Source organism: Giraffa tippelskirchi, chromosome 9 (assembly GCF_054371585.1).
Source record: "Giraffa tippelskirchi isolate mGirTip1 chromosome 9, T2T-mGirTip1v1.2.pri, whole genome shotgun sequence".
In the NCBI taxonomy this organism is placed as follows: domain Eukaryota; kingdom Metazoa; phylum Chordata; class Mammalia; order Artiodactyla; family Giraffidae; genus Giraffa; species Giraffa tippelskirchi.
In genome coordinates this window covers 57,347,029-57,374,644 of record NC_137283.1, presented here as the reverse complement: position 1 = coordinate 57,374,644, position 27,616 = coordinate 57,347,029, and the positions used below count along the sequence as shown (strand labels likewise).

General features: G+C 59.8%; 2 protein-coding genes across 4 annotated transcripts in view; one reads left to right on the top strand and one right to left on the bottom strand.

The window, feature by feature from the left end:
• Nucleotides 1-27,616, top strand: part of EEFSEC (eukaryotic elongation factor, selenocysteine-tRNA specific) — a 111,764-nt gene that overhangs the window by 63,293 nt on the left and 20,855 nt on the right. For 2 of the 3 annotated variants that reach the window (XM_081526595.1, XM_081526594.1), the window contains one exon: nucleotides 25,806-26,450. In XM_081526595.1, coding sequence (XP_081382721.1) covers nucleotides 25,806-26,450 — 645 coding nt within the window. Of the gene's footprint in view, nucleotides 1-24,318; nucleotides 24,346-25,118; nucleotides 25,133-25,805; nucleotides 26,451-27,616 lie in introns of all 3 variants that reach the window. The other variant, XM_081526593.1, reaches the window with a different exon arrangement.
• On the bottom strand, nucleotides 20,784-23,326 carry LOC145520871 (uncharacterized). The gene is made up of 3 exons (XM_081528291.1): nucleotides 22,696-23,326; nucleotides 22,140-22,332; nucleotides 20,784-22,014 (listed from the first exon to the last, which is right to left on the bottom strand). Exon 3 carries the CDS (start codon nucleotides 21,848-21,850, stop codon nucleotides 20,804-20,806), a length of 1,047 nt encoding a protein of 348 aa, XP_081384417.1. The 5' UTR covers nucleotides 21,851-22,014; nucleotides 22,140-22,332; nucleotides 22,696-23,326; the 3' UTR covers nucleotides 20,784-20,803.

Genomic DNA, 27,616 nt, shown 5'->3' with positions numbered 1-27,616 from the left:
CCTTCACTCCTGGGGCTACAGGCTGCCGCAGGCCCCCTACCTGGCCCCAGGGTCAGCTCTTTCCACAGGGAGCCCACTGCTTCCCCGGGGAGCACCGGGCGCAGAGGCCAGGGTCTGGGGCTGGGCTGTCCCTGCGCCTGGGCCTCTCGCCCACCTGAACTGAGAGACCGAGTGTGCACACAAGCCGTGCGCACACGTCTGTAATTACAGACACGCACGTGTCCATCCGTCTCTGTCTCCACCCGGCCATGCAGGTGCTTCCAGACCGACGTGAGCTCAGTGGAGCCCCTCCCCACAGGGACTAGCCCAGCCCCCAGCCCCCACCGCCCTCCCTCCATCCACCTCCTGTCTGCTGAGCTACTTTTGCTGGACCGTGAGCTCACACCCCAGGTGCTGTTTGTGTCCGTGGGCGCCCACTGGCCCTGAGCCCCAGGCCCTGGCTGCAGGAAGGTCGCTGTTCTTGCAGACGGTGTGAGCTCGGAGAGCTAGCTTGGCAGATCAGATGGCGAAATACCCCCTCCAGTCTGTCGTTAACCTGGATGATGGCTTTCTCCTGATGGAAACATCCACGCTCCACAAAGATGAAAGGCACGTGTCTCTCCCTTGCACCGCTCCCAATTTCTTTCCAGGAGTATGTGCACTCTCAAGCCCTTCCCCTATTCTTCCTTTAGATTAATGATACCTTGGTAAGCACACTGTTTTGTGCCTTGGTTTTTCCCCATGGAAGCTCTGTCTCCTAAGACAGACTGAGGACCAAGCTCTGCCTTCTTTTCTCACCAGCACGTAGCGATAGCACAGAGCTGCCTGTGCGCGCCCGCGGCCTGTGCTCGCCCCCCTCCCAGCGCCGCGGGCTGCCCTACTGCCTCCGCCCCGCTCTGTGGCCATGGAGCCCCGCGAGGTGGAATCAGCGGGACGCTGTCCTCTTGCGTGCGTGTCGGCTGGTCGGTCATCTTCTGAGATGATTGCTCAGCCCTTCACACGTCTCTGTACCTGGTTGTTTATCTTTCTGTGGGTCTGTAGTTCCTGTTTACTGAGACGTGTCCTTTGTCAGATAACCTGTATTGAGGTGATTCCTGTCAGGCCGTAGCTTGCCTTTTTATTTTCTTGATGATGTCTTTCGAAGGTTTTTAATTTTGAGAACTTCAGTTCATCAATTTTCAAGTACATGGCTTGTCTTTTTTTTTTTTTGTCTCTAAGAAATCTTTGCATGTGCCCACCCCACAGTTAGGAATATATTCTATGTTTTTCTTCTGGAAGCTTTATAGTTTTAGCTGTATATTCCATGTTCTGTTCTATGTTCCATCCCAGATTAATTTTATTGTATGAGATGAAGAAACGATTGAAGTTTATGATTTTTTTTGTATGTTTCTGTCATTACCATTTATTGAAAAGATTTACCTTTCCCATTGAATTGCAGTGGGATCTTTATAGAAAAAAATCAGTTAGTATGTCCGGGTCTGTGTGTAGACCCTGTTCTGTACTGTTCATCTGTCTACCCTTATTCTACTTCTAGTCTGCCTTGATTACTGTAGCTTTACAGTGAATTTTGAAGTCAGATAGTGAATTTTTAAATCAGTGAGTGTTGTTGTTCTTTTTAGTTTTAGTTTTGTTTTTTTTTTGTCCTTTCTAGGTTCTTTGCATGCATGTAAAATTTCAAATCAACTTAATTTATTAAAAAAAATATGTACTGGAATTTTGATTGTCATTTGTATGGAATCTATAGAACACTTGGGGACAATTGACATTTTATAGATATCAAATATTCCAATCCATGAACATGGTATACCTTCCCATTGCTTTAGGTCTTTATTTTCTGTCAGCAGTGTTTTGTTGTGTTCAGTGCAAAGTTTTGCAGTGTTTTAGTAAATCTATCACCAAGTATTTTATCTGACACTGTTTAAACAGTGCTTTAAAATTTTCTGTTTGCTGTTAGAGTGAAGAAATAAAATCGGTTTCTGTATGTTGATCCTGTATCCTGCAGTCTTTCTAAAGTCAACTCGCTGAATCTAGTGCTTGTTTTGTGGAATCCTTATGACTTTCTTTGTAAACAGTCATGTTTCCTGGAAACACATATGACCCTTTCCTACCTTTTTGCCTTATTTTTTTTCTTGCCTCAAAGTAGCAATAAATACGACAAGGCTGCTCCATGCCCACGGCTGTGCCCTGCCCAGACTCAGGCCCCTGTGGACCGGGCGTGCTTGGGTGGAGAGCCCCCCGGGGCCAGGCTGGGGACCTCGGCCAGGTGCCCCCAGGCGTCCTCCCCCCAGAGCCCGTGCTGTGCCCCCAGGGCTGACCCACCAGGACCTGGCATTTGAAGGGCTGGTGGGGAGAGCCACGTCTTCCTGAAAGTTCGTCCTCACCAGGAGAGCTTAGAGGGAAAAGTGAGTTGGCTCCGTCACGTGTTCACACTGGGAACCAGCCGATGGCAGGTCAGCTCTCTCCTCTGCATGGAGGGGCTGAGGTATTAGCAGTACCCAGACCTGAGTGACCCGGCCCTGCTCTGAAGCTCAGGTCTGTCGGGGGAGGGACCCCAGGGGCTTGAGGACGGTCCCTTAAAGACTAGCGGCCACTCCGGCGTCACCCAGTGGAGGAGGGAAGGGCTTCCCTGGGGGAGCAGCATGTGAGCCCCCGCGGGAGCAGGGAGCAGCCAAGACTGCACCCCTGCACGTGACCCCCGTCTGCGTGGTCGTCGTCACAGAGCAGAGATGCCGACGGCCCCTCTGTTACGTGCGGTTGCCATCTTGACTGAGCGCCTCTTGTGTGCGCTTCAGGCCTGCACTGTGCCCCAAGCGGGCACGTCCCGTGGGCCGGGGGCATCGTGTGGCCGCAGGGACGCGCCTGGTCAGGGAGTGTTTCATCGGGCGCCCAGACTTGAGTGAAGGAAAGGGGGCCGATTCCAGGAGCCGCTACTCGGGGGCCCAGGCACCCCGAGATGTGTCCTGCCCAGCGCTGGCCCTTGGTGCCGCTGGACCAGGCCGCTGTCCAGTCCCCGAGCTGCACTGACCCCCAGGCTGCCCTTGGGCCCGGGCAGCAGAGGAAGCGAGTTCAAGCCTGTCACCTGTTTGTAGTTTTCGTAATTTCTGATTTGGCATTTTGATCAGTCTGTTTCTGGTCAAGGAAATGCATCCGCATCTCATAACAGGAAACCCTTTTGTGATCTTTACTTCAAGGCATTTTTCTCTCTCTCTCTCTCTACTTCCCCCATCGTTTTTTTCTCTTTTGGCAAAAATACAAACCTAATATGATGTGCATCTTATTAAAAGTTCAGCATAATTTATTGCCATTGGTTTGTTTACAAAGTCAACAATCCCCAACTGCACAACGCGGCCTTCCTACAGTCACTGCTCTTTTCAGACATTTTTGGCTCTTCCTTGGGGCTGGGGTTGGGGTGGGAGACAGGGAAGGACCCACACTTGAAGGGCTTGTGTGACTCCAGGCTGATTCCTCTCAGGTCACAGCGCTAGCCAGATGCCCCACGACACAGCAGAGCCACCCCCATCAACGCGGGGGTCCCGGGGGTGGTGGACACCCAGGAAGTCCTCCACCCTCCTCAGCCTAGCGGTCCTCCTGCCCACAGAGCACGGGACGTGTGGGGCCCATCGGGGGGGACGAGCAGGCCCACAGCAGTGTGTCCAGCATGGTCCCCAGCCCGCACACGCGTCTCTCGGGGGGATGAAGGAAAGTGGGGGTGGGCTGGCCCCGGTCCCTAGGGCTGACCTAGCCCGGGGCCTCTGGGGGCAGGGCCCTGGCAGAGCTAGAGGGGCTGTCCCCTCCCAGGCCAGCGCGTCCCTCGTCACTCTGCTGAGGCCCACCCCTGGACCTGTAGACCTGGGGACGTGACCCGCAGGGTCCGGCCTCCCGGCCCTCCCTGGTAGGGAGGTGGTGGGGCAGAGGCCAAGTCAGGAGTCTAAGCTGACCGCCCTGGGCCGCCACCGTGGGGCTCCCCCCAGGAGCTGGCCTCCTCTCCTCTCGCGGCCTGGCCCCCGAGGCCCGCACGTGTGCACCCGAGCCCCAGGCACTCGTGGGGCCGCCCCCTCCATCCCACACCCACCCTGTGCCCCCCATGTCTGCCCTACGGCAGCCTCGTGCAGTGACCCTGCAGCAGGGTGCGCCCAGGGGGCCCCGGGTGGCGGGACCTGTGGCCTCTGCCGCCGCCCAGCTGCCCCTCGTGCTGTGTGTCACCAGGGAGGGCCTCGCCCAGGCCCCCGAGGCTGCACAGAGCTCCTGGGAAACCACAGTGCGTCGTGGGGGCCAACAGAGCAGCCCCCACACACCATCGTGGGCAGGGGTGCGGGGAGGTCAGGGAGACGTGGGCTGGCCCGTGAGGCTCGTGGAGACTGGGAGGTGGGGGTCTCTGCTCCGGCGTCCCACCCCGTCCCTTGGTTATGTGTAGATTTGACAACTTCCTGAGGACTTGGCGTCTGCAGGGCCTCCACCTCTATTTCTAGGGCATCCCTTGTGGGAAGAGGCAGAGAGCCTTCCAGCCTTGCAGTGGGGGGGCAGCCGTGGGCGCAGAGAGCTCGAGACTCCAGGTGATCTGGAGTCTTTGCGACCTTTCCTCGCAGATCCCAGGGCTTCCTGCCTCCCGACCCCCCACTTCCCAGGGGCCACATCAGGCGTGGGGGCAGGGCTTCAAGGGGCTTCACGCTCAGGCCGCGAGCCTCAGTCCCAGGGACTCTCCCGCGGTTGGAAAGAGTGCGTCCTCTAAGAGTTGGAAACACCAGCAGGGCAGACTCACGGCATGTGAAGTTGCTGACCCGGGTCTCCTGGCCCCTCTCCCAGATGCTGGGCTCAAAGCAGGTCCCAGTTCCACTGGAAACCCTGGTGCAGGAGCTCCCAGCTGCCCTGCCGATGTCTGAGTGCTCGCTGGCTGCAGGGGTCCAGGAGCTGGGCGGGTGGGGGCCCTGGGGCAGGAAGGGGTGCGGGGTCCCGAGCGGTGTGTGTGTGGCCCCAGGGAGTCAGCCCAGCACAGACGCCACACGCTCCCTGTGTGTGTCGCGCGCTCTGAGTCTTGAGAGGCTGCAGTAATGATACAAAGGCCCTGAGATGAACTGTGTGACTGTTATTCCGTGTCGGCTGCTGCAGGAGCGTCCAAGGAGGCTCGACCCGGCCAGGGGTGCGCCCTGTCAGGGCCGTGCCATGACCAGCACTGTGGCCACCCGGAGCGGCTGAGGACTTGGGGGCCGTGTGCCCGGGGCCCCGGGACGGGTGTCTGGGGGGGGCAGGGGGTGCTGGGACCTGATAGCTGAGTCGCAGGGAGCCCCCCAGCTGGAGGTTGGCAGAATGCAGGGGCGGGGCCAGATGCCAGCCCGCAAGCTGCCCGCTCCCGCCCCCCGTGGCCTGAGCCCAGGGTCCGCTTTGGACGGCCCCCCCTGCGTCCCGACCTCGAGCCTCCTCAGGCTGCAGAGACAGGAGCTGGGTGGGGGGACCGGGGCCCCGGGTGACGTACGGGGGCCCCGGGTGACGTACGGGGGCTGGGTTGTCTCAGGGCCAGCAGGGGCCCAGGGCAGGTGGGCTGTGCGGAGTGGCTGCTGACCCCGGGCCCGGGTGGCTGCTGACCTCTACCGAAAGAAGACGAGTTTTCTCATCGAAGGGGAAAAGCTGCCCGATTTTTATCAGGGCAAGTTGGTTAGAGTGTTAGTTAAGTCATTTGTCAAAGCTCATTTAGTTGTCAAAATTAAATCATTTCCCTCCATTTCCTGGCGGATTGGTTATAATGATACCTTTCTTGGTGCGGCATTTATCATCCTGGTCCAAATGGGGGATGGGATCGGGGGCAGGCGGGAAGGTGTCCCCAGAGCGATAGGACTCCCTGGTCCTCCTGTGGCAGGAAGATGCTATTTTAATAGCACTTAGCTCCTGTTATCACTGACAGCAGAGCGTTCACGTAGCTGTACCTGCGGGCCTGTACTAAAACAGGGGGACACTAGTGGTCGCGTTCACAAAGCAGGGAAAGAAACGTGGTGGGCTGTCAACACCCCACACCCCAGCGACACTGGTGGCAGGAGAGGGTGACCCTACGATGCCGTGTTCTGATTTCAGCCATGTGGTTAAAAAAATTAACATCCTAAAATAATTATGGGAAAAAAAGTGTGGCTTATAAGAAAAAGGCTTCTTGGACAGAAAAGAAAAAGAGAAAAAGGTTCAGTGTCTCATTTCTCAGATGCTCCTTGACGTTTCTGTAAGGTCAGCCAAGTGCCCGCTCACAGCCCTCGAAGAGCACGAAGGTCACAGCTGAAGAGGGGATGTCCCCACCCTACCCCCAGACCCACCCCAGCCAGGCTTACTGATTTTTCTATGTTTTTCTCAGAAAAAATTTTAGGCAATGTTGGCATCTAATAGCTCTGTGTGTGTGTGTGTGTGTGTGTGTGTGTGTGTGTATCTACACGCACATACATATATACATGTAAAATTCTGTTAATAATTCAGAAAAGTGCTTGCCCTTTGTTTATCGTAACCTTTGAGGTGTTTGTTGGCATGTGTGTTCACACCTGTCTCCCTTTTAGCTGCTGCTGGCTATATATCGTGTCGTGTGAACATACTGCATCTTACTCACCCGCTGCTTACCCCTGTTGACGGACAGTCGTCCTCTTAAAAATTACAGCTGATGCTGCATAAACGGCCTGTTTTGGATGTCCCGATGGACTTGTGTGAGAATGCCCACGGATCAGTCCCCCACGATGTGATCCCTGCATTTACAGTTTTGATGCTTACTGCCTCACCCCGCTTCAGCAGAGGGGTGTGACGTGGCATTCCTGCAGTCTCTCGTGAGACCCCCGATCCCAGATCTCTGCCCACGTCGGGCGTCCTCAGTCACACTTTCCTTACCAGATCCCGCAAAGTGCCGTTCCCCTAATTTACGAACGAGCTTATCTGTGCATCTGTTTGTTGGCCATTTGTGCTTCACTGTCAGTAAATTGCCCGTGGGTAGTCTGCCCGTCTCTGCACTGGGCTGTCTCTTTCACATTCATGACTGTACACCCTCCACCAGGAGGAAACTAACCGTCCGGCTGTGTTGTAAATTACTGGTCTCCCCTCCCTCCCACGCGTCTTTGGTCCTTTCCACGTTCACGTGGTCGGACGTGTCAGCCCCTCAGGACTCTGCTGTGTGCTCTGACCTTCTCAAGATGGCCTCCAAAACGACAAACTCACGCTTTCTTCTGAAGTTGTTGTTTTTTACTCTTTCATTCGTCTGCAGTTCATCTTTGACTTTATTTTCATACAGTTGAAAGGTGGTGCCAGCGCCATTTGAAACATCACCTTGGTTATCAGCTGTTTAAATGCTTCTCTGAGCTATGTTGTGTTGTGTTGTTGTCTTTCACGGATTTATTCACTGTTCTCCAGTCAAACTGTTTCTCTTCTCTCTCTCTGGTTCTGGTTCTCTCTCAGCTTCGTATTAACAGACTTTTAGCAGCTGAGACTGGTTTCTGCCTCTTCCCAACCCCATGTTTCCATCTGTTTTTTTTTCAGTATCTTTGTAGCTGTTGCTGCATGTTTATTTTTCAGATGAAATTTAATATCATTTTTTCAATTGCCAAAAAGCAGTTTTGATATTGTAATTGAAATAGAGCTGAATGTAGACTAATTCAAAGAGAGTTTACATCTTTATAATCTGTAGGCTTCCTGTCTGACAGCACTGTGTCTTTCCATTTACCTGGAGATTCTGAGTTTTCTTCAACTAGATCCTGCACATTTCTTCAGTTTTTACCTAAGCATTTCATCTTTTTGGTTGCTCTTATCAATTGGATCTTTCCTTTCACTGTAATTTTTAACTTGTCTTTGTACAGAAAGACTGTTGATTTTTTAATATTAATGAGTAACACACTACTTTACTGAAACAAATTTCTCTGTAGTTTTTCTTATTTTTTCCCATGGATTCTCTTGAGTTTTCTAGGTATATAATTATATCCCTTGCAAACAGGGACAATTCCTTTCTTTGTTTTCAACACTTAGAGCTCCCCTTTCCTTCTTTTGTCTTATTACATTGCTCAGTGGTCCCAGAACAGTGCTAAGTGGCAGGCCTCCTTTGTTTATAATTGTAATCAGAATGTGCCTAATGTTTTATCCAAAGGAGACCTAGCTTTTAGTATCATGTATCTTCCTTCTCTAAGAAGCAGATATTCATTTCCTCTAAGTTTTTAAAGTCAAGTTTAATGTCAAATATTGTTGAAACCCTCTTTGGCATCTTTCGGAGTGATTTGTGATTTCTGTCCTTTGGCCTGCTCCATGCTCTTTTATATCAGTCATTTTTCTAGAGTTACAGCCCCGGGTGTACCCTGCTTAGTCAGCATATCATTATTTTAAGATCCCACCGAGCTGTACTTGCCACTCCAGTCGTCGCAGCGTTTGTGTTCATAGTCATGATCACAAGGTCTGGTTGTCAGTTTTTGTCCCTTCAGGTTTGAGCATCAGAATACCAGCTTCACGGGGGGAATTTGGAAGCTTTCCTTCTTTATTCTTCTTAAACAGTTTAAATAAGTTGTATGTTCCTTAGAAGGCTGAAGGGCTCTGAAACCGTCTGAACTTTGTGCTTTTGGGGGGTTAGCACTTTGATAACAGTAAACTTTTTTCTTTTTTGTTGGTTTTTTTGATTTCCATCTCTTCCAGGGATAATTTGGTGAAAGATTTTACTAGAAAATTTTCTATTTCAGTTATATCTTCAAATTTATTTGCAGTGAGTTTTGCGAGTAAAACTCTTATTAATTTTTTTATATGTTGTCATTCCCTGTTTTTTCTTTCTAATATTTTGTGTTTGTGCTTTACCATTTTTTAAGAAATAGCTTTTACATTTGTGTATCAACTCCGTTGTTTCCTTTTCTGAATGAATGACTTGGGCGTTTGTCTCTGCTCTGCCCCTCTCTGCCTGGGTTGGCTCTCTGCTCCTCTGGCATCCTCACTCAGAAGCTAAACGCATCGGTCCGGGCCGTTACCGAGTGTGAGGCTCTCTGCCCTCTGAGCCCTGTTACACTTGCGTTCCACTGGGTGTGTTTGTGTTGCTTTCTAGATATTCTGCCACTTCTGTTTTCAGCCTTCCTTTGACCCGAGAGCTGTTTAATGAGAAAATCTTTTGTTTCCCAGTTGGGTTTTTTTTTTTTTTCCTGTTCGTTTGGTTGTGCATTTAGAGTTTTTATTGCATCGTTGGGGGAGAACGTGGCCTGTGTCATGTTGGCTGTTCGGAGTTTATTGAGTTTTTCTTCATGGCCTAATACATGATTTTGTACATGTTCCAGGGGCTCTTAAAAAGAAGACTTATCTGTTCCCGAGCTTGAGATAAACTCCCGCCGTGTGTGTGGGTGTCGGTGTGAGCTGACGGCTCCTTCTGCCCCGTCCTCTCTGACCGGCTCGCCCTGCGTGCTCTGCGGGAGGCTCGCTGGGGCCGCTGGCGTGGTCTGCTCCTTCTTAATCCTCTGCTCCCAACACTTTGTGCTCCGCTGTGGGCTCTGACCCTTCACGACTCACCTCTTCCTGTGGATTAAGACCTTCCTGAATCACCAATGGCCCTTAGGCTCATTTCAGCTTTTTCTGCCCAGAATTCAGGCTTGTTGGATTTCAATTTGGCAATTCAGGCCTCTTTTTTGTTAGGGAAGTAATCTTGATCTTTTTTTGCATCTAACATCTCTGAGTCATTTTGTTTTAGAGGTGATTCTTATTTGCAGCACCACACACCGTGGCCTGGAAAAATCAAGATGCATATTTAAGCTCCACGGAGCTCTTTGCACTCAGCTTCCCTGTCTGTGAAGTGGGCGGCTTTCTTCAACCGCAACGTCGTGAGCGGTTTACTGTACAGGGTATGTTGCCAGCGCCATCCTTTTCAAGATATTTCTTCCTCAGACTTTGACAGACGAGCCAAGCAGGTCCAGGGAGGTGGGTTTTCCAGAGCCGCCCGACCGACCGTGTGTGGGCTGAGATCACCCCCTGCCCAGGGCTCCCCATGTCCACAGCCCGCGTTCTTTCTGCTCATCCCTGTAGCCGCCATCGCACCATCGATGGAAGCCCAGGTCGCCCTGTGTGAAATGATTTCTGGCTTTATGGACGAGCTGTGGCAAGTAGGGTAACCTAGTAACCAGGTTCACTTTTATACTTAATTGGAAGCAGACCGCGGCGGGCTCAGGGTCAAGCAAACAGTCTCCTCAGCAGCGCCCCCTGCCCCGCCCGTCCTCTGAACACGAGGGCCGTCCTCTGGACACTGCTTCCGGCTCCTCGTGACCGCCAGAAACAGCAGATGGAGCCAGAGACTTGGGGGAAAAGGCCACCCAGTGCCGAGCCCGCATCTCCTGGGGCCGCGACCTCGGTGCTGAATGTGCGGAGGGTCTGCCTCCTCGATGGGGGTCGCGAAGGTGAGGGGTCCGCCGCAGACCCTCCCGGGGGTGGACTGCCTCAGGCCACTGGGGGGAGGAGGGACTCCGGGGCCTGCTGGAGGGAGGAGGTCCGAGGACTTACGGCCGGAAGCCCCCAGCCTAGTGTGGCCCTGGGGGGCGGCCGTGTCCATGCTCCTGGCTCTGTTCCTCCAGGGCCTGCGTCCGGTCGGCTGGACGACCGGCTGCTTTGTCTGCTCAGGGACAGTCAGGGCGCACCCGGCCCTGGGCTCCGAGACGAGCCTGCGGCCCGAGCCCGCCCCGCGTGGGAAGGGCCCAGCCGCACCACCTGCTGCCGTGGGCGCCCATCGCTGGGCTTGGCCTCCTCTGTCTGCAGGGCCGGGCCTGGCCCCGCTCCGTTTGGGGGATGCTGAAGACGGCTGCAGGTGCGCCCCGCATCGGGGGAGCGCCCTGCCTCAGTTCCTCAGCCGTGGGCCTGCCCCGTGTGGTCCCAGTACCGCCCTGGGCACCCCTCGGTCCCTCTTGGCGGTTGAGCTATGGGTGAGGGGAGCAGGCCGGGGAGCGGGACCTTCCAGCAGGAGCAGGGGCTCTCTGCACGGGCAGAGAAGCGTGACTGGAGGAGCCGAGCCCTCAGCAGTGAGCTCAGGCCTTTGTCTTGGCCCGGAGCTGGCCTTGGGAGAAGGGGCTGCAAGCCAGTGTCCAGCCTGGCTCTGCCTCTGGGCGCCCGATGGCAAGGGTCCTGCCCACTCGGGCTGCAGGGGCCCGGCCGGCCCGGCCAGGTTGGGAGCTCAGGCCTTCTGGGGCCAGGTCCGCCCTGGCGTGGTGCGAGCCCCTATCTGGGCACCCAGGGGACAGGGAGGCGTGAGTAGGGGCAGACACACCCACCAAGCTCCTGCCATGTGCTCAGCCGGCCTTCCACCCTCTGACCCTCTGAAGGACCTTCTGGGGCCGGTGCTCTGAGCCCCATCGTGCAGACGAGCAGCGGAGGCCAGTGTCACCACGTCTCACAGCGCTGGCATCAGAGCCCATGGGGCGGCTCCTCCCAGCGCCCGTTGTGCCCCTGGGTGGCAGCTCTGTCCTCTCTAGCTGGAAAGGGTGGTGTTGGGGGCCTCCCACGTACCTGGTCACCACCTGGACCATGGACTGGGGCCATGTGCTGCTGGGAGGTCCCAGCGGAGACTGAGCGTCCCTGTGATGGAGAGGGCAGAGGCCTTGCAGGGAATCCAAGGTTTGGGTGAGTGTTTCCCAGGGCTCCGCGTCCATCCAGGGACAGGTGGTCACGAGTGGCGGGTACGGAAAGGGCAAGAACCTGCCCAGAGACCCAGATCTGCCCAGCACGGGGCCTGCAGGTGAGTCCTTGCTGGTAAGAGCCTGGGGGAGGCCCCCAGGCTGGCTCAGCCAGGAATGCTGGGCAGGAAGTCGAGGGTCAAGACCCTCCTGGCAGGGGGTGGGCAGGGGACTGCCGCTTCTGATAGCTCCCTGGGTCCTGGCAGGTGAGGCCCCTTCCCCAGGTTTCAGACGGGGAACAGGTGCAAGGAAGCACCTTGGGGATTCATTCACTGTGGAGTTTAAGCTGCGACAGACCATGGATGGGTTCTGCCCTCAGCCCTTGTGACTGGGCTGTGAAGGTGCGAGCAGGTAGTGAGCACCAGTGGCTGAGGCGCGGGGCACTGTGGGTCCAGCCCACCGAGTGCCCTCCTGCGGGGCTGCCGCTCCTGGAGACCCCGCCCGGAGGGGAGCATGGCGCTTCCCGGAGGCCGGTGCCACACCCTGCACTCTGGCTCCCAGCCCTCTCGACTGACTTTAACCTACAGGGACTCAGGGAAAGAGACACGTTTAGGGAAGGAAAGAAAAGCAGAACAAAGCAGCTTAACGCGGCCGCGAGGGGCCTGAGCAGCGCGCGCATCTGCACCTTGAGGGGCGCACAGACCCCCACCCCCACCCCCCGATGCCCAGCCTCTCGCGAGGGCAGCCAACCAGGACCCCTGGCCTGTACGGGGTAAAGCCGGGAGGAGGTCGCAGGGTTTCTTTTGTGTCCCCTTCTCTCCCTGGTGTGTGTGCGGCAGGGCTGGGGAAGGCCGTGGGAAAGCGCTCTCCGTGGGGAGAAGCCCGCTCAGAAAAGCTTTCAGGTTTTCTCGAGATGTCTGGTAAGGAGACAAACTACACAGCACCATGAGCTAAGTGGGAAGTGAGTGAGCAAAGGTATTTACAGCACGGGAGAGAACCCTCGAAAAAGTTCTAAACATTAAACATTGGATTCAGACCAAAGTCACGTGAAGCAGCGGTAACGTGTTGTGGAAAAGGACTAACCAAGCAGCTCCTTTCACTGACGGCGCCTTCCTTTACGGGCGTGTAGCTGTCTTTACAGGAGTTTGAGCCCTGCCATTTTCAGAAGCATGCAGCGTCTGGCACGCGGGGCATGTGACGGGTTGTCGCGCCGCGGGGCCCGGGGCTCCCCTCTGTGGTCGCCCCCGGCCCCTCCCCTGCCTTGGTGGAGCCACTTCCCCGCAAAGCAAGAGTCTGAGGGGTGGTCAGCGAGGAGAGAGCCTGGGAAAGGCAGGGACCCAGGCCTTCTTGGGGGAGAGAGGGCGGCCTTTAGCTTAGAGCCGCGGCTCACTGCCTTTAGGACACATGGCCTCCGGTGCGCGGATGGAGCCTGTGCAGCGCCCATGCCCGGGGAGCTCGGCAGGGCCCCCCCTGCCCCTGGAGAGGGTTCTGAGGAGCCGCTGACCCACCCTCCACTGCAGCTGCTCCCCTGCGTCGGCTGCTCCGCTCTCCCCCAGCTGCTGGAGACGCTCTTGGAAATCCTTCAAAATCCGACTGGCCCGGAGCCTAGTGAGGTCCACGTGGGAGTCAGTTCTCCTGCTTGGTTCTGCTCCTTGTGCGAAGCTCCCCGGCTGCTCCATCTTGGGGTCCAAGCCCCTAGATGGTGCCCAGGCCACCGTCAGGTTTGTGCGTGGCCATTGGCCCCCGGGGGCCGAGTGGCAGATGCTCAGAGCGTCGCCGCGGCTGCTCGGGCGTGGCAGCCGGGAGGCCTGTGTCAGGAAGGTTCTACAAGGGGACTTGCCGTGGCGGGAAGGAGGCCACTCCTTGGCGGCTGCAGGCTGAGCGTCTTCTGCGCGTCCTCCCTTCTGGCTTAGCCCCAGCAGCCCTGGGAACCACCGTGATGCCCAGTCCCTCTGCCGCCGCGGCCACGTGCGGAAGCAGGAGAGGAACCCTGCTGCCCACGTGTGCCCTGCGGCCGGGACAGGGGAGCCTTTGTCCGGCTGAGCGCCCACCGGGAGCGTGCCAGCATTCCCGAGGGTCAGCCCGCGCCCTCCAGGAAGGACAGGGCCGTCCTTGCTTGTTGAAAACTGGAACGTCGGCTAATGAGGAGCCGTTGAGAGACGGCGGGGGGGCGGGGGTCCCGTCAGGAGAGCTCACCACGGTGGGCCTCACGTCTCCCTGGGGTGCAGCAGCGGCCGGGCGGGAGACTGCGGCCCCCAGCCTCCTGGTCACGGGGCAGGGCAGGGTGCCAGGCCCGGGGGAGGAGGGGGGTCAGGTTTTCTCCTCCCTCCTGACCATTTAGCTGTGTCATCTTGTGAAGTGCAGAGGCAGTGTTCGGCTCACCGTGTCTCTTGGGGACGCCTGCCCCCTTCTGCAGAGTCAGCTCCCCAGGAAGGCGGCCTGGCCTGGGGACTCGGGCAGCTGCTGGTTGAACTCAGGTTCGGTCCTGTCCTGTGGCCTCGTGGGGCCCGGCTCCTGCCTGTGCCCATCTTGGCGCCGCTGCAGGCGACCCACTAACGCCTGGGTGCCTCACAGGGTCCGGGTGAGATGCTGCCGCCTCCCCGCTGTGGGCTGGGGTGACGATGGCCACGCGGGCGCCTCTAGGGCGCTCAGGCTCACCGCTGCAGGCCCAGGGGTCCATGTCCAGACACGCTCAGGTCACAGGGCAGGCAGGTCGTCAGGGGTGGGCAAGGCCACCAGCCAAACTCAGCCTGCCGCGGCTTCTGCCTCATGGGTTCAGAAGGCAGGACATGCCTTGCAGGACAAGGGGATCTGGGGGCGGCCACACTGCAGCCGCTCCCCGCTGGGCAGAGGCCCGCGGCCCCCACAGCATTGGCACAGGAGGCTGAGGGTCCGCCTCTGGAGGCCCCACCCTTCCAATGCAGGGTATGCGGGTTTGATCCCTGGTCGGGGAACTAAAATCCCATGTGCTGCAGGGCAACTAAGGCCGTGCACTGTGACAAAGATTCCACATATCACATCTGAGACCCAGTGCAGCCACACAAAGAAATCGTGCCCAGGCCGCCCAGCCTGCCAGCGCCTCTAGCCCGCCCATCCGTCTCCTGCCCTGCCCAGGCCACAGGACTGCGGGCCGTGACTTGGATGCACTTTTTCAAATTTTTTCTTCTCTGTCAAACACGTTTTTTTCCTGATTATAAAAGCAGTGTATATACCTAGTGGGAAAAATACAGAAGAGAGTAAAGGGAGAAATTGACCATAATTCTATCGATCACTTTTATATGATTGTGATCCCTTTAATTCACTTTCCTGTGTTATAGGCTATATATTTGTATATGGCGGACATCTCTCTGTTTAATTTTTACTTAATATGTCAGTATTTCTGATGCATGGAGCGCCAGTTTCACACATACATCCTGTATCTTTGAAAGCACTTGGCTCGTTGCTATTTCATTGTTTCTTACTATTATCCTTACGTTGTTTTCTTTCCTAAATTTTCCTGAAGCACTTTCTGCGATGCTGGTGATGCCTGAGGCACGCTGTTTCCGTAGCGCCTCACGCCGCCGGGAAGCACAGCCCTTTCTGAGCACCCTCCGTGTGGGTCTGGCATGGGGTCTGGCCCTTTGTGTTCTTTTTTTTTAACTTTTTATTTGGCTGCGCTGGGTCTCAGTTGTGATACGTGGAATCTTTGTTATGGTGCACGGCCTTAGTTGCCCTGCAGTATGTGGGATCTTAGTTCCCCGACTAGGGATCAAACTCGCATACCCTGCATTGGGAGGCAGATTCTTAACCACTGGACCACCAGGGAAGTCCCAAGGCCACTGTGGACCCGTGCTTTGAAGAACGGTGTTATGTATTGCCTTATTCAATTATAGTGGAAATGCATACTTGTGGAAAGCTTCACACACTGTCCCCTAAAGCTGAAAGTCAAGTTCCTAAGATTCTGCTCCCTAGAAAGAACCAGTGTTAAGAGCATGTGCACATCCGTTTGATGTCTGTGTGCGCATGCACACACACAGACGCATGTACACACATGCACACACACATACATACAGGCACACACGCATAGGCACATGCACACACCCACCCGCACCCTCGGGAGTAAAGGCCCCGTGGGTCCCCGTGGCCCTTGGCTGTGGCCGTGTTCCTGTGACGCGCTGGGTCTGGTCCACAGGAGGCAGGCGCCACGCCCCCACGTCCCCCAGGACGGGCTCTCCGGCTGCCCCGGGGCCCTGGCCGCACACGGTCCTCCACGAGCGCCTCCTTAGGGCTGATCCCAGCTTTCTGGACCGGTTGGCCCGTGTGTGGTGTCACGTGGTCCCAGGGGTCGGAGGCCCCGCGCGGGGGATGAGGAGTGCCTGGGCCGCCCGGAGCTGGGTGCAGAGGAGCGGGCCGCTCCGGGGGCGGCCAGTACCCCAGCCTCCACGAGCCGGCCGGCCCCCCTCAGCGCGCAGTGCCATCATTCTCCCTGTGTGACACTCGACAGCGGGGAGTTGGCCAGCTTGTTTCATCTCTTCTTAAGGAAAAGTTAAATTTATAATCCCAGCCCCGACCTTCCTTGTAACTCATGTGCTCATCCTGCTCCCTGGTTTGATGTATGGCACCACTGTTTCATTAAACAACATACAGGAATAATTAGTTCGGCAACGATGCCTCAGAACAAAAGCCCTTGATTTAGTTTGACTTTATAAGTTGCTCCCTTTTGATGTGCAGGAGCACATCTGGGGTCTCAAAGAGAGCAGAAAGGAAAATAGACGACGTCTAGTCCGGCTGGGGCTCCAGCTTTTCCGAGCGCAGCCAGTAACCCTTTGGTCCCGGGCCCCAGCGGCTCGTGAGCCCCGCAGACCGGCAGGTCCCACGCTCCCCGCCCGGCGGCCTGGCCTTGCCTCCAGCCCCACCTCCCATGTCCAGACCCTCCTTCTGCTCCTTCCCTCACTCCACGAGCACCATGGCAGGGCCCACAGTGTGCAGTGCCCCTCGAGTGCTCTGCGGGCCGCAGGTGAGCAATGCCTCGGCCCCGTCTGTCCTGCTCTTGGGTTCTGTCCCCGCGGGCTGCCCGGGGGTCTTCTGACCTCCCCCCCAGCTCCTCCGGCCAGCAGGTGAGGCTCCAGCCTTGCCTGACCCCCAGGGCCCTGCAGCCCCCGCGCTCACGGACCCCCGTCCCCCGCCCCGCGTGCGCCCCTCTTCCGCATGAGCTGCCCCCCTCCTCAAGGCCCCCACAAACAAGTCCCTGCCAGCTGGGCACCGTGGCTCCTCCCTCGAGCCCTGCGTCCTGGCTGCCCCGGGAGAGCCCTTGGTGTGTGGTGCCTGGGAGGGAGTGGCCACCAGTGCCAGAAGCACTGGGGTGGGGGGCTTATGTCCTGGCATCTGGTCTCCTCGTACCCTGCAGAGGGCCGGTCACACAATGGGCTCTGTGCACAGGGGTCTGGCCTGTGTGCCGCCTGGCCCAGCCGTCCGGGTGCGTGGGGACCCCGGCTGCCCAGGACCCCATGAGCCGGGGTGGCCTGGCCCTTGTGGGCCCACGTTTACAGCCGGCCCTCCGGCAGTGATGGTGCCATCCCTGCAGGGGAGTTTTGGACCAAATCCACGCAGGTTCTGTCCCAGCTGGCTTTCGGAGCCACAGGGGCAGATTAAGTGGTTCTGCCTCTGGCTTTCGGTTTCTAGGGAACCAGGTCTGGGAGAGGCAGACAGCGGGCTCCCTAAGCGCCCCTCAGGTGCCCTTCGCCCCTTGCTGCGCCAGCCGTGCCCCCTTGCCCTCTCACCCAGGACACAGCAGGACGTGCCTGCTCTCGGCAAGGCCCAGTGGGCACGCCAGGGCTGCCCTTGCCTCCCCAGCTGGAAGGGGGCGGGACTGCCAGGGGCATGGCAGAGTGGCTGGCGTTCCTGCTCCGGTGGGCCATCTAGCCCTTGCCTGTGGGCCGCAGACCCCTGGAGCCCGCCCTCCCGGTGCCTGCACAGCCTCTCACTCTCGCCTGGCCTGGAGGGAGGTGGTGTTTATCCCCACTTCACAGATGAAAACACCGAGGCCGGAGTGGGGATGTGATGCTCCCCAGCCCCGCATCCTGGCCAGGCTCTGAGCCTCGGTCTGCCTGCCTCAAAGCCCCTGCTCGCTCCGCTGCTCAAGGCGAGGCCCCTGGGCTGACCACACACCTTTCCTTCCTCGGGGACACGTTTCCGCCCTCAGGGCCCATCAGCCCGCTGCCCAGGCACCCAGTCCCGACCCGTCTGCGACCCCTGCCCCGTGGCTCCGGCTCCTGACCCTTGAGGCCGCGGCGCCTGCCAGCGGGAAGGGGCCGCTGCCCGTGCCCGGCTGCGTCGCCGGGGACAGCAGACTTCAGGAGGCTCTCCTGTAATCTCTCTATCCACACGGCCCTCATTTTAATTTGCAAAATTGAACCCAGATCGAGAGCAGTAAAGCCAGAGGACGGTAAATATTCATGCCTCAGTGAGCGAGGGTGGCTCCATTACCGTCGTGAGATTGGGAGAATTACCTTGGGGATTATGTATATTCATGGGCCGATTTTTATTTGCGATATAACATGACTCCCGTTGGCCTGTGTGTTACCCGGTCTACCCCAAACAGACTTTGCGCAAAGCTCCCACCCTTAAGCTCCTGGAAGTCCTCTTGAGTGGATCAACCTCTCCCCGCTTCCTAGGAGACGGCAGGAGTAGTAATCTCCCAGCACCCAGCCGGGGGCGGCCGCGCATCCTTCTGTGTCCGCTCCGCAGGGCATGATGCAATTCTCGTGTGCAGGCTGCAGACGAGGAGACGAGTTCTGCTCCCACAGCCGTCTCCCCTGCCCCCTGGCCCGGGCTGCAGGACCAAGCCTTGCCTGTGCCGTGTGCCCAGAGCTGGGAAAGTGCTCACAGGTGACCACCCAGGGAGGCCGGTTGACGGCGGCCTGCCCCGTGGGGTGTCCAGCTCTGTTGGCGCAGCCGCTCGGGAGCAGCCGCGGGGCATCGGGCAGAGCCGGGCCTAGGCAAGGGTGTCTGGCTGCCGCAGGTCTCTCGCAGGCAGCTCAGAGCCGGGCAGGGTCAGCCAGCCACTGCCCACTGCCTCCTCTCAGACATAAAGCTTTTTGCGCTATGACGGAGCCCACGGAGCCTGGGAGCCCGAGGCAGTGGCCGTCTGGCCTTCAGCAGAAACGTTTGCAGCCCGCGGTCCTTCAGCTTCAGGGGACATGGGCCTCAGAGCCCCATGTCGGGCTGAGCCCTGGCCCTTACGTCCTCCCACAATTTCATTGTCACGGCAACCCCAATGAAGCTGGGGTACACGTCTCCTTTCTGCTGATGACACAGTATTAACAGTAATCGTGTTCATGGCTCATCTTTACTAAACAGTTCCTAGCTTTTGATGCCATGAGAATGACTCCACACGGGTGACCCAGGGTAATGCCCCCATTGCCTGGGGAGGCAGGTGCATTTTCCATCTGAGGAAGTGGAGAGGGCAAGCCCTGTGTGCCGAGGGTCATGGGCTAGCTCGAGGGAGCTGACCTGGGAAGTCTGACTGCAGAGCCGGCACCGCTGGGGCCTTTGCCCTCAAGCGTGAGTTCATGTGGCAGCTTTGCCCCAGTGCTGTGCCAGCCCCTTCTGTGGGCAGGACACACAGGATCCCGTGTCCTCCACGAGGCCGGGCCCAGAGCTTCCCCGGCAGGGTCTGCGTCCCGGCCCCACCACTGCCGTCGGGGAGGCCTTGGGCCCCGTCTGCTCCCATTCCATGGGGATCGTGGTGAGACCGACGGCTCCTCTGGCCTTTGCGAGGGCTGAGTGGGCTGGGGTACGTGAGCTTGTTGGAACACTGCCCAGGGTATACCGTAGGTGCTCCCTGAATGTCAGCAGTGGTGGGGGGAGGTGACGAGGTCCCCAGACGTCTGAGTGGCCCATTGGCTAGTGCGTCAGCAGAGGGTCTGCAGACCACGAGCTGCGGGCCAGAGACCGGAGTGGACCTTGGCCGTTGGTCTGGAGCTGCGGTGAGCGGTGCTGGGCCCCCAAGGCCGCAGGCGTGGAGGGGGCTGGGGTCCACCCGCCCCCACCGTGACCACCGCCTCACCTGTGCTGCGCCTCTCGTGTGCCCGGTGCTCCCCTGACGCCCAGCCATCCCCTTGATGGGACACGCCACGCGACTCGCCACCCCACCCGGGGCCACTCACTTGCTTGGCTTCCTCCACTCCGAGTTCTTGCTTTCCGTGTTTAATCTTCGTTCATCTCACTCGCGGCTCCTGCGCCTCTCGGATGACGTGACAGAGCTCCTCTCCGCCCCACCAGCAGGTGGAGGTGTTGGCTGTCTGCACTGGGGAACCTTTCATGTCTGAGAACCCTCTCCAGATTTCCAGGCAGACCTTAGTCAGCCTAGGCTTTGCCAGTGCCTCGGGAGATCTCTTGGGTTGGAAGAGACTCTGCCGGCTGAAGCTGAGCCTCTTTGCCTCGCCGGCTGCTTGGATCCTCAGCGCCCTCCCCACAGAGGGCTTCTCACAGGCCAGGCTCGGCGGGCCAAGGTGCCTTTGTGCGCTGCGGCCAATTCGCCAGCTCTGGCTGGGGTTCCGAGCCGGGCCTGGTGCCAGGAGCAGGTGAGTGCCCCTGACCTTTGTCACCTGCAACCCTGGAGCCTGCACACCTGCCGGATGTAGTTCTCTGTGGCCGGGCGTTCGGGGTGAGTGCCCCACTGGCCATGGGCTGGCAGCCCACGGCCAGCAGGTCAGTTTTCCGCAGTGGCAGTTTCCAAGGGGGCAGTTAAACCCAAACCTTATTTTTATTTTATAACAAACATGGACCTATTAAGGCATTGAACACAAAAATTTCCATGAACCTTGAAACTTAGAAGCAGTTCTGTGCCCCCAGCAGCCAGTGTCTTGCACCAGCCCCCCTCCGCTGTCTCCCGGGACCGCTGGGCGCCGGGGCCCATGGGCTGGCAGGCTCCCCCGGCACTGTGAGCCCCGCAGCTTGCCCCGTAGGGCCCAAGAGGGAGAGGTTACTCTTTCATTTCTGAGACTCCCCCAGTCTCGTCTGAGTGGGCTCCTCCTTTGAAACCCCGTCATCTGCCCGGGACCCAGGCCTCCCGGTTGGTTCTCCACGGCCCGAGTGTGGCCATGTCCCTGCTTGGGACGCTTCTCCAGCTGAGCCTCGGGTCAGAGCTGGCCCCCTTGGCTCACCTCCCAAGGATTCCTTACCCCCCAAAAAGCCCGAGGATGTAGTTAAAAACAATTAAAGCCCCAGTTGTATGGAAAACAGGAGAATCAGACATCGTTGTAATTCAATTTAAACTTTTATGGGATGACAAATGCGTAGAGGGTGGCTGGGAGGAGGAGCGTGGAGCTTCCTGGCAGGCCCCTTGTCACTTTTACAGTTTTCCATTGTTGCCGGACTGGGTGGCTAAGAACCTGGGTGAGTTTGTGAGGTTGCAGTGGAGGGGCGGGGCCTTTGCTGGGTCCCGTGGTAGGAAACCCGATCCCCCTCTTCCCCCCACCTCCCTGCCGGGTGCCCACCACGACAGCAGCGGGAGGGGACCAGCGGCTAGCATGATGGCACGGCCTGCCATGGACAGCCGTCCGCCCGGCGCAGGCACAGAGAGTAGAGCCAGATGTGCAGGCGTGGTGACGCCCGTGGGGCCTGCCACTGCTGACCGGTGCTCGCTGGGGCCCTGAGACTCTGGGCAGGGCCTGAGCTGGGGCGGTGCGCACGGGCCCGGGGGTGACTGAGCTCCGGGCACGCAGCCTGGCCGGGCACTTGGGGGGCAGGGCGGTGGCTGGAGTAGACAGATGCGCTGGCAGGCAGAGCCCCCGTCTGAGCCTGCACTTGGGCCCCGGGGGTGCGTGTGGTCCCCAGGCTTCTGAAGACGGCCTCCTCCTCTTAGGGGGCATGTCTCGTTTCTGAGCAGGGGCCCCTGAGAGGCAGGTCTCCTCGCTCTCCTCCGCGGGGGCAGCTGGCTTTGGCTGAGGCCCCAGGGGAAGTCCGCATGGAGCAGAGCCCGCCGCTGGGCAGTCAGTGCAGCCTCCTGGGACGAGGCCAGGAGGGAGGGGCCGGGCCAGCGCTGCCAGGACAGGGAGGGGCCGGCCTGGGCTCCTGCGATGTCGCCTCCCCAGGAGCATGCCCTGGGGGCCGCCGGGCGTCCACTGTGGGGAGGAGCTTCGCCCCTTTGCCTCGGGGTGAAGTGGGGGCAGCAGGGACCCCAAGGGGCCCCGTCCCAGTGAGCGACAGCCAGGTGGCAGCAAACAGCCCTGGAGGCGCTTCCCGGCGCTGCTGGGGGCAAGTGGCCGCGGCAGTGGTTGATGAGGGAGACTGAGGCAGGCGTGCGCCCCACCACGGGTCTCCATCCCGACACCTGCAGGGCGGTGCTAGGGAGCACAGGGGAGATGCAACAGGAAGGGCCCCCGCGGCGGCGTGCCCACGAGTGCGGGCGTGGGTAAGGGAAGGAAGGACCGCAGCAGTCAGGAGTGACCTGGAGAGACCATGCGGCCCGGCCGGCCGCTGGGTGAACCTGCAGGCGAATCCGGAGGCAGTTATGCACGCAGAGGCGTCTCCCAACATGAGCAGACATCCACCCAGGGTAAGGGGACGAGTCATCGATGGGGCCAGCGGCACAGCCCTGCCCCGTATACTCACAAGCGCGTGTATGTCGCGGGGTGCTCATGAGGCTGTGAACGCCCATGGTGGGACACGTGAAGACTGGGTGGAGGCCTTCACCTCCACCCTGAGACCGAGGACGAGTGGCGGCTCAGCTGGGTCCGTCCCAGGAGAGAGCACAGGCAGTGGGCACCTCGCTTGACCCCGGCAGCTTTCTGAATGGTTCGTTCCTCTAGAATACAAGTGGGTGCGAACTGACCCCCGGGGCCCATCCTCTGCCCCCAACAGCCCAGGCCGCCCTCTCCCCAGCAGCGTCCTGAGTTTGGCTTCTTGTGCAAGATGCAGTTAATGCGCTAGGCGGGGGATGTCTTATCTGTTCCCCGCCTGGCTCAAAGAAGAGGGAGAAATAAGAGCAGCCAAATTGAAACCTTATTAAACCAAATTGGTTAGGTCTGATGGAGCCAAACCTAGACGGATCTTTAAAAGCTTATTTCATTTTTCCCTCCGGTCTGAACCTCTTTGAATTGCAGTAACTGATCCTGGTGTAAGCTTATTAGTGTCGACCTTGTGTGTCGCTTCTCCTCTCCCGACTTACATTTCATTAAGCGGTGATGCAGTCACAGGGCCCTGACCCTCGCCTTTGGCACAGCCAGGAGCGTCCAGGCTCATTAGTGGCGAAAACGGATAACAGGGGTCCAATCTCATTACAGCCGGTGCCATTATGACAGCAGCCTCTGCCCACCAGAAGCACGGCTCAGCCCCCTTCTCTCCAGCATCTGTTGACTCTGGAGGATGTCAGCGGCCCCCGCGCACTGGTCCTTCGCAGTGTGGCGTGGTGGCTCTGGCCCCACTGTGTCTTACGCTGCAGGAACGGTGCTGCAGAGAGCTGGGTCAGGGGCTGCGGTGCTCGTGGACTGGTGGGGTCGATGTCTGTGGTGTGATGGGAGAAGGGGCTTCCAGACGGGTAGATCGGGTGCCCCGGAACATGCCTTACCCCCGGGGCCTCGGTCCCGGGTCTATCAAGTGCGATCCCCGTAGCCATCTGGGGGGGTAGTTGGGCGAACGGTAAGGACCAGCTCGTCACTCGACGAGCATCCCGCAGATGCTGTGTCTCTCCTCTGCCCTCGCCGCTGCTGGCTGGGTGTCCGATCCTCCAGGCTGGTGCTGTGGAGGGCAGAGACGAACCCCTCGGGACCCTGCCTTGGGCCACTTCCCTGCCGGTTTTCAGTGGCCTTAGAAAGTGCCCCGGTCACTGAGAGCCCAGCCTCCCACGGAGGGCCCCAGACGCCGGAAACCACAGTGGGAAGGCTCAGGAGATGGAGAGAGCCCCTGAGTGCATGGGGCTGGGGCCCACAGGGCGTCTGTCTGTCCTCCCACTAGTCCGTCTCAGACCCCACGGTGGGAGGGCCCGTCCCGCTGGGGCCCTGCTGGCCAGAGAGGGGTGCCTAGGGGCTCTGAGGGGCCAGGTCTGAAGTCTACCGGGCTGGCCATCAGGAGGCGCAGCTGACCTCAGCCGGGGCAGTGGAGGGGGCTGGGCCTTGCCTCCAGCTCCAGAGCCTTCTCCCTGGGTTCATGGGGGGGGGTGTCCACCCCACGGCCCCCGGCACCGCCCCAGGTCAGCTGGCCGGGTGGTCAGGGGTCAGGCCGGGGGTCAGGCCTGCCTCGAGGTCCTGGAGCTTATCGGGCCAAGTCTCAGCCTGTTTGCCTTGTGACCTTGGAGACATCAAAAACCTCTGTTTCCTCATCCATAAAATTGAATGTAAAAATATTGTCCTGCCTCGTAGGGTTTTATGAAGAATAACTGACCCAGGGATGGTAAAGCTTGTTTATTAATCAGAAAGGGCCAAACTGCTTAGCAGGCATGAACTTGAGTTTGAAAAAGAGCTGGCTTGCTTGATGGTATTCCTCCTCCCCTCCTCCCAGCCCGTCCCCCGCAGAAGCTCCAGCTGCCGGGGAGACAGGCCGAGGCGCTGCAGGCGCTGGGGGGGCCTTCCTGCCCCAGGAGACGGCACCCCCACCCCCCGCGGCCCCTTCCCCTATCTCTGCGGCCAGCACTGGCGTCCTGCCGGTCCCGCTGCATGCTGCGGGCGCTGGCCCTGCTCCGGGGCCCCCGTCTTCCCCCGTGGAGGCTCAGGCGCCCCCGCGCACACGGTGTGACAGTCACGCTGCAGGGGCGGGACCCTGAGCAGGGCTGTGAGCGCATCGCAGTGCTGGGGAGCGGACCCGCGGACCGGGCAGGGCTGGTGTAAGGTGACACTCCGTGGTCACTCGGTCACCCCGCGCCACATTCCTGAAAGGCCTCGGCCCGGCGCCCGCACGGACCGTTCAGGGGTGCCTCGTGTCTCTCTCTGATTGATCTTGACGGTGGCTTTTGACACCGTGCCTCTCACTTTCTCTGCCCCCTGACCTCCTGGTTAGGTGGTTAATGGTCTTTAAACAAACACTGGCGTTTCAGGCTCCACAGGGAAGGACTGAGCTCCTGTGGCTCACGTCAGCCCAGCCCCGCCACCACGGGGAGGAAACGGGGGTTCCACACCCCGACCTCATAGATTGGGTGCCCGCAACCTAGCGGTCGGTGTTGCCTTCCGTGTGAGGGTGCTGGTGGTGGGTTTCTGTTCCTCTGCTGCTCTAAGCAGAGGTCCTGGGACTGTCTCGTCACCCCGACGTGGGTCTCTGCAGAGGCGCTGGTCGTGCTCTGCATGTTTGTAGGGCCTTTTCTGCATCCGCTCCTTCCTTGGGCACAGAAGTGTGCTGCTGGGGTGGGTGTGTGAAGGTTTGGGAACAGGTAAGATCTGTCGCCCCTGGTGGCTTCCAGCCGTGCCCCACTCCTCACCCCCACTGTAGCCCCCCACCGCCTCCGCACCTCCAGGTGCCCTGGTTTTGAGTAGACTTTCTCTGGCCCTCACACAGCTGGCTCTTGTGATCAGGGTGTCAGCTCAGACACGGCCTCCCCAGCGGTCTTCCCTGACCTCTGCCCCCACGCAGCCAGACTCCCCCAGCCCCCAGCCTGGGCCCCAGCATCCCGCTGTGTTGTTCCTCCAAGCAGCGCATGAATGATGCCCAGACTGTGGGCGTGTGAGTCACACGCACCCACACACACAAAACGCCCTGTGTCTATCTTATTTATGCTAATAGGCATTGTTGCTATGAACGTACCTGTAGTGCTGTTTCTGGATGCTGCGTTCTTTGCGAACACAGCTGGCCCTGTCCCCACACCCAGAACAGCGCCTGGCACGCAGCAGCCCCGGGGCCCGTGTGTCTGGTGAACAAGGAACGGCTCTGCCCGGTGAAGCCTGCAGGCTGGCGGCGGGCAGGTCCAAGCAGGCAGGGGCGGCACAGCGGGCGGCGTGGCCGGGAGGCGCTGGGGCATTGCTCTGCCCACGGGGGTCTGGGCAGCTGTGTTTGTCCTGCACTTTCGAGGCAGCCGGGCAAGGCCAGGCAGGCGGGGGAAGCAAGGCTAGACCGAGGGCTGGGGAAGAAAGTTCAGGACGGAGCCTGGTGGGGGAGTGAAAGGGGGCCGTGGTGGTGCAGTCAGGCTGCCGTGACCACCGCCCACAGCCAGGCCCGGCGCCCCATGGACCTGCTCCACGTGAGGGCGTCTGTTTGGGAGTGCGAGGCTGCTGGCAGCCCTGGGACACGGACCTCTCCACCGGGGCCCCCCACCCCGAGGCACAGACTCAGCACCCGCTCTCTTGTTCCGCCCAGGTGGTGAGGAAAGTGAAGTCCATGCAGATGTTCCACACGCCTGTCAGCTCCGCCATGCAGGGGGACCGGCTCGGCATCTGCGTCACCCAGTTCGACCCCAAGCTGCTGGAGCGCGGCCTGGTGTGCGCCCCCGAGTCTCTGCACACGGTCCACGCAGCCGTCGTCTCCGTGGAGAAGATCCCCTACTTTCGGGGGCCCCTGCAGACCAAGGCCAAGTTCCACATCACCGTGGGCCATGAGACGGTCATGGGCCGGGTGATGTTCTTCAGCCCCGCCCCCGACAGCCTCGACCGCGAGCCCACGCTAGACTCCTTCGACTTCTCCCGCGAGTACCTCTTCCAGGAGCAGTACCTGTGCCCGGCCGCGGCCGACGCCGCTGAGGCCGACGAGAAGGCGGGCCAGGCCTCCGCAGGCCGCTGCCCCCGGCAGCAGTGGGCCCTGGTGGAGTTCGAGAAGCCCGTCACCTGCCCGCGGCTGTGCCTGGTGATCGGCTCCAGGCTGGACGCCGACATCCACGCCAACTCGTGCCGGCTGGCCTTCCACGGGGTCCTGCTGCACGGCCTGGAGGACCGGAACTACGCGGAGAGCGCCCTGCCTGCGCTGCGGGTGTACAAGCTGAAGCAGAAGCATGGCGTCGTGGAGCGGGTGAGCACGCCTTCCGCCCGCACCCACCAGCCCCCCAGCCTGGAAGGCCGCGGAGACCTAGACCTGCCCCTGGGTCCTCAGATGGGGAGCTGGATCCACGTCCTCTCACTCAGCCGGTGGGAGCCAGGCCAGCACACAGGCGGGCCCTGCAGCTGCCTGGCTCAGCTGGTCAGCGCAGGCGGGTGGCTCCTTGGGCGGCCCCCTACCGTCAGCTGTCCCCGCAGCCCCACCTGGGGGCCCCCGCCCGCTGGGCCCTGAGCAGATGCGCATGCAGGCCTCCCCGTCCCTGTGGCTCCCTGGCGTCGGCTCCGGGGGTCAGGGATGGGGTGTAGGTGGTCCGGGACCTGACCGGTGTCCACAGGCTCAGAGCCGCACACTGAGACCCCTGCGTCGGGGACCTCTGGCTCCCGTGGGGCCTGCCTGGGGCCTCCGCAGGCCCCGCGGTCCTGATCCCCGAGTGGCAGAGAAGGGCTGGCCGTCCTGGTGCAGCCCTGAGTCTGTGCAGACGCGGGCGATGGGTGGGGTGTGCAGGACCCTGGAGCCTGTGACTGCGGGGTCCATGGCCGCATCTCTGACCCCTGTGCCTTGTCCTCTGCTTGCCCCCAGCCCTGACCCCAGGGGCCTCGGCGCACCACCACCCATGTGCCCCCACGCTGCCCTGTGCGCCCCACACTAGCCGCCTGGAGATGAGTGTCAGTGAGAGTTGGCACGGCCGGGCATTGGCGAGTCTCTTTCACTCAGGTTCCTTGCTGGAGAAACGGGGGCTGTGCACCCCAGCCCTCAGGGCCGCGGTGGGGGCTCTGCCGTGTGGGCAGGGCCGGCCCCGAGCACTGGGCCCCGTCTGCTCTCTCGGACTTCCCTCCTGGCATAGCTGCCCACGTCCCTAGCTGGCACCTCTCTCTCCGCCGTGCCAGGGTCAGCCTGGGTGTGCCGGCCTCCCTGGGCCTGGCCCCCGCTGGCGCCGGATGGGCAGGGCCTGCGGGCTGGGCAGAGGAGCTTGCGGCATCGGCCCAACCAAGTGTGGACGCACAGACGCCACCAGGCGCGCTGGCCAGCTTTGAAGTCTGGGGCGGCTCTGCCGCGGCTCCCAGCTCGCCCCGCTCCACTGCTGACGGCTCGGTAATTGTGCCCGGGGCCCCGGGGAGCACTCCGGCCTGGGCGCGGGT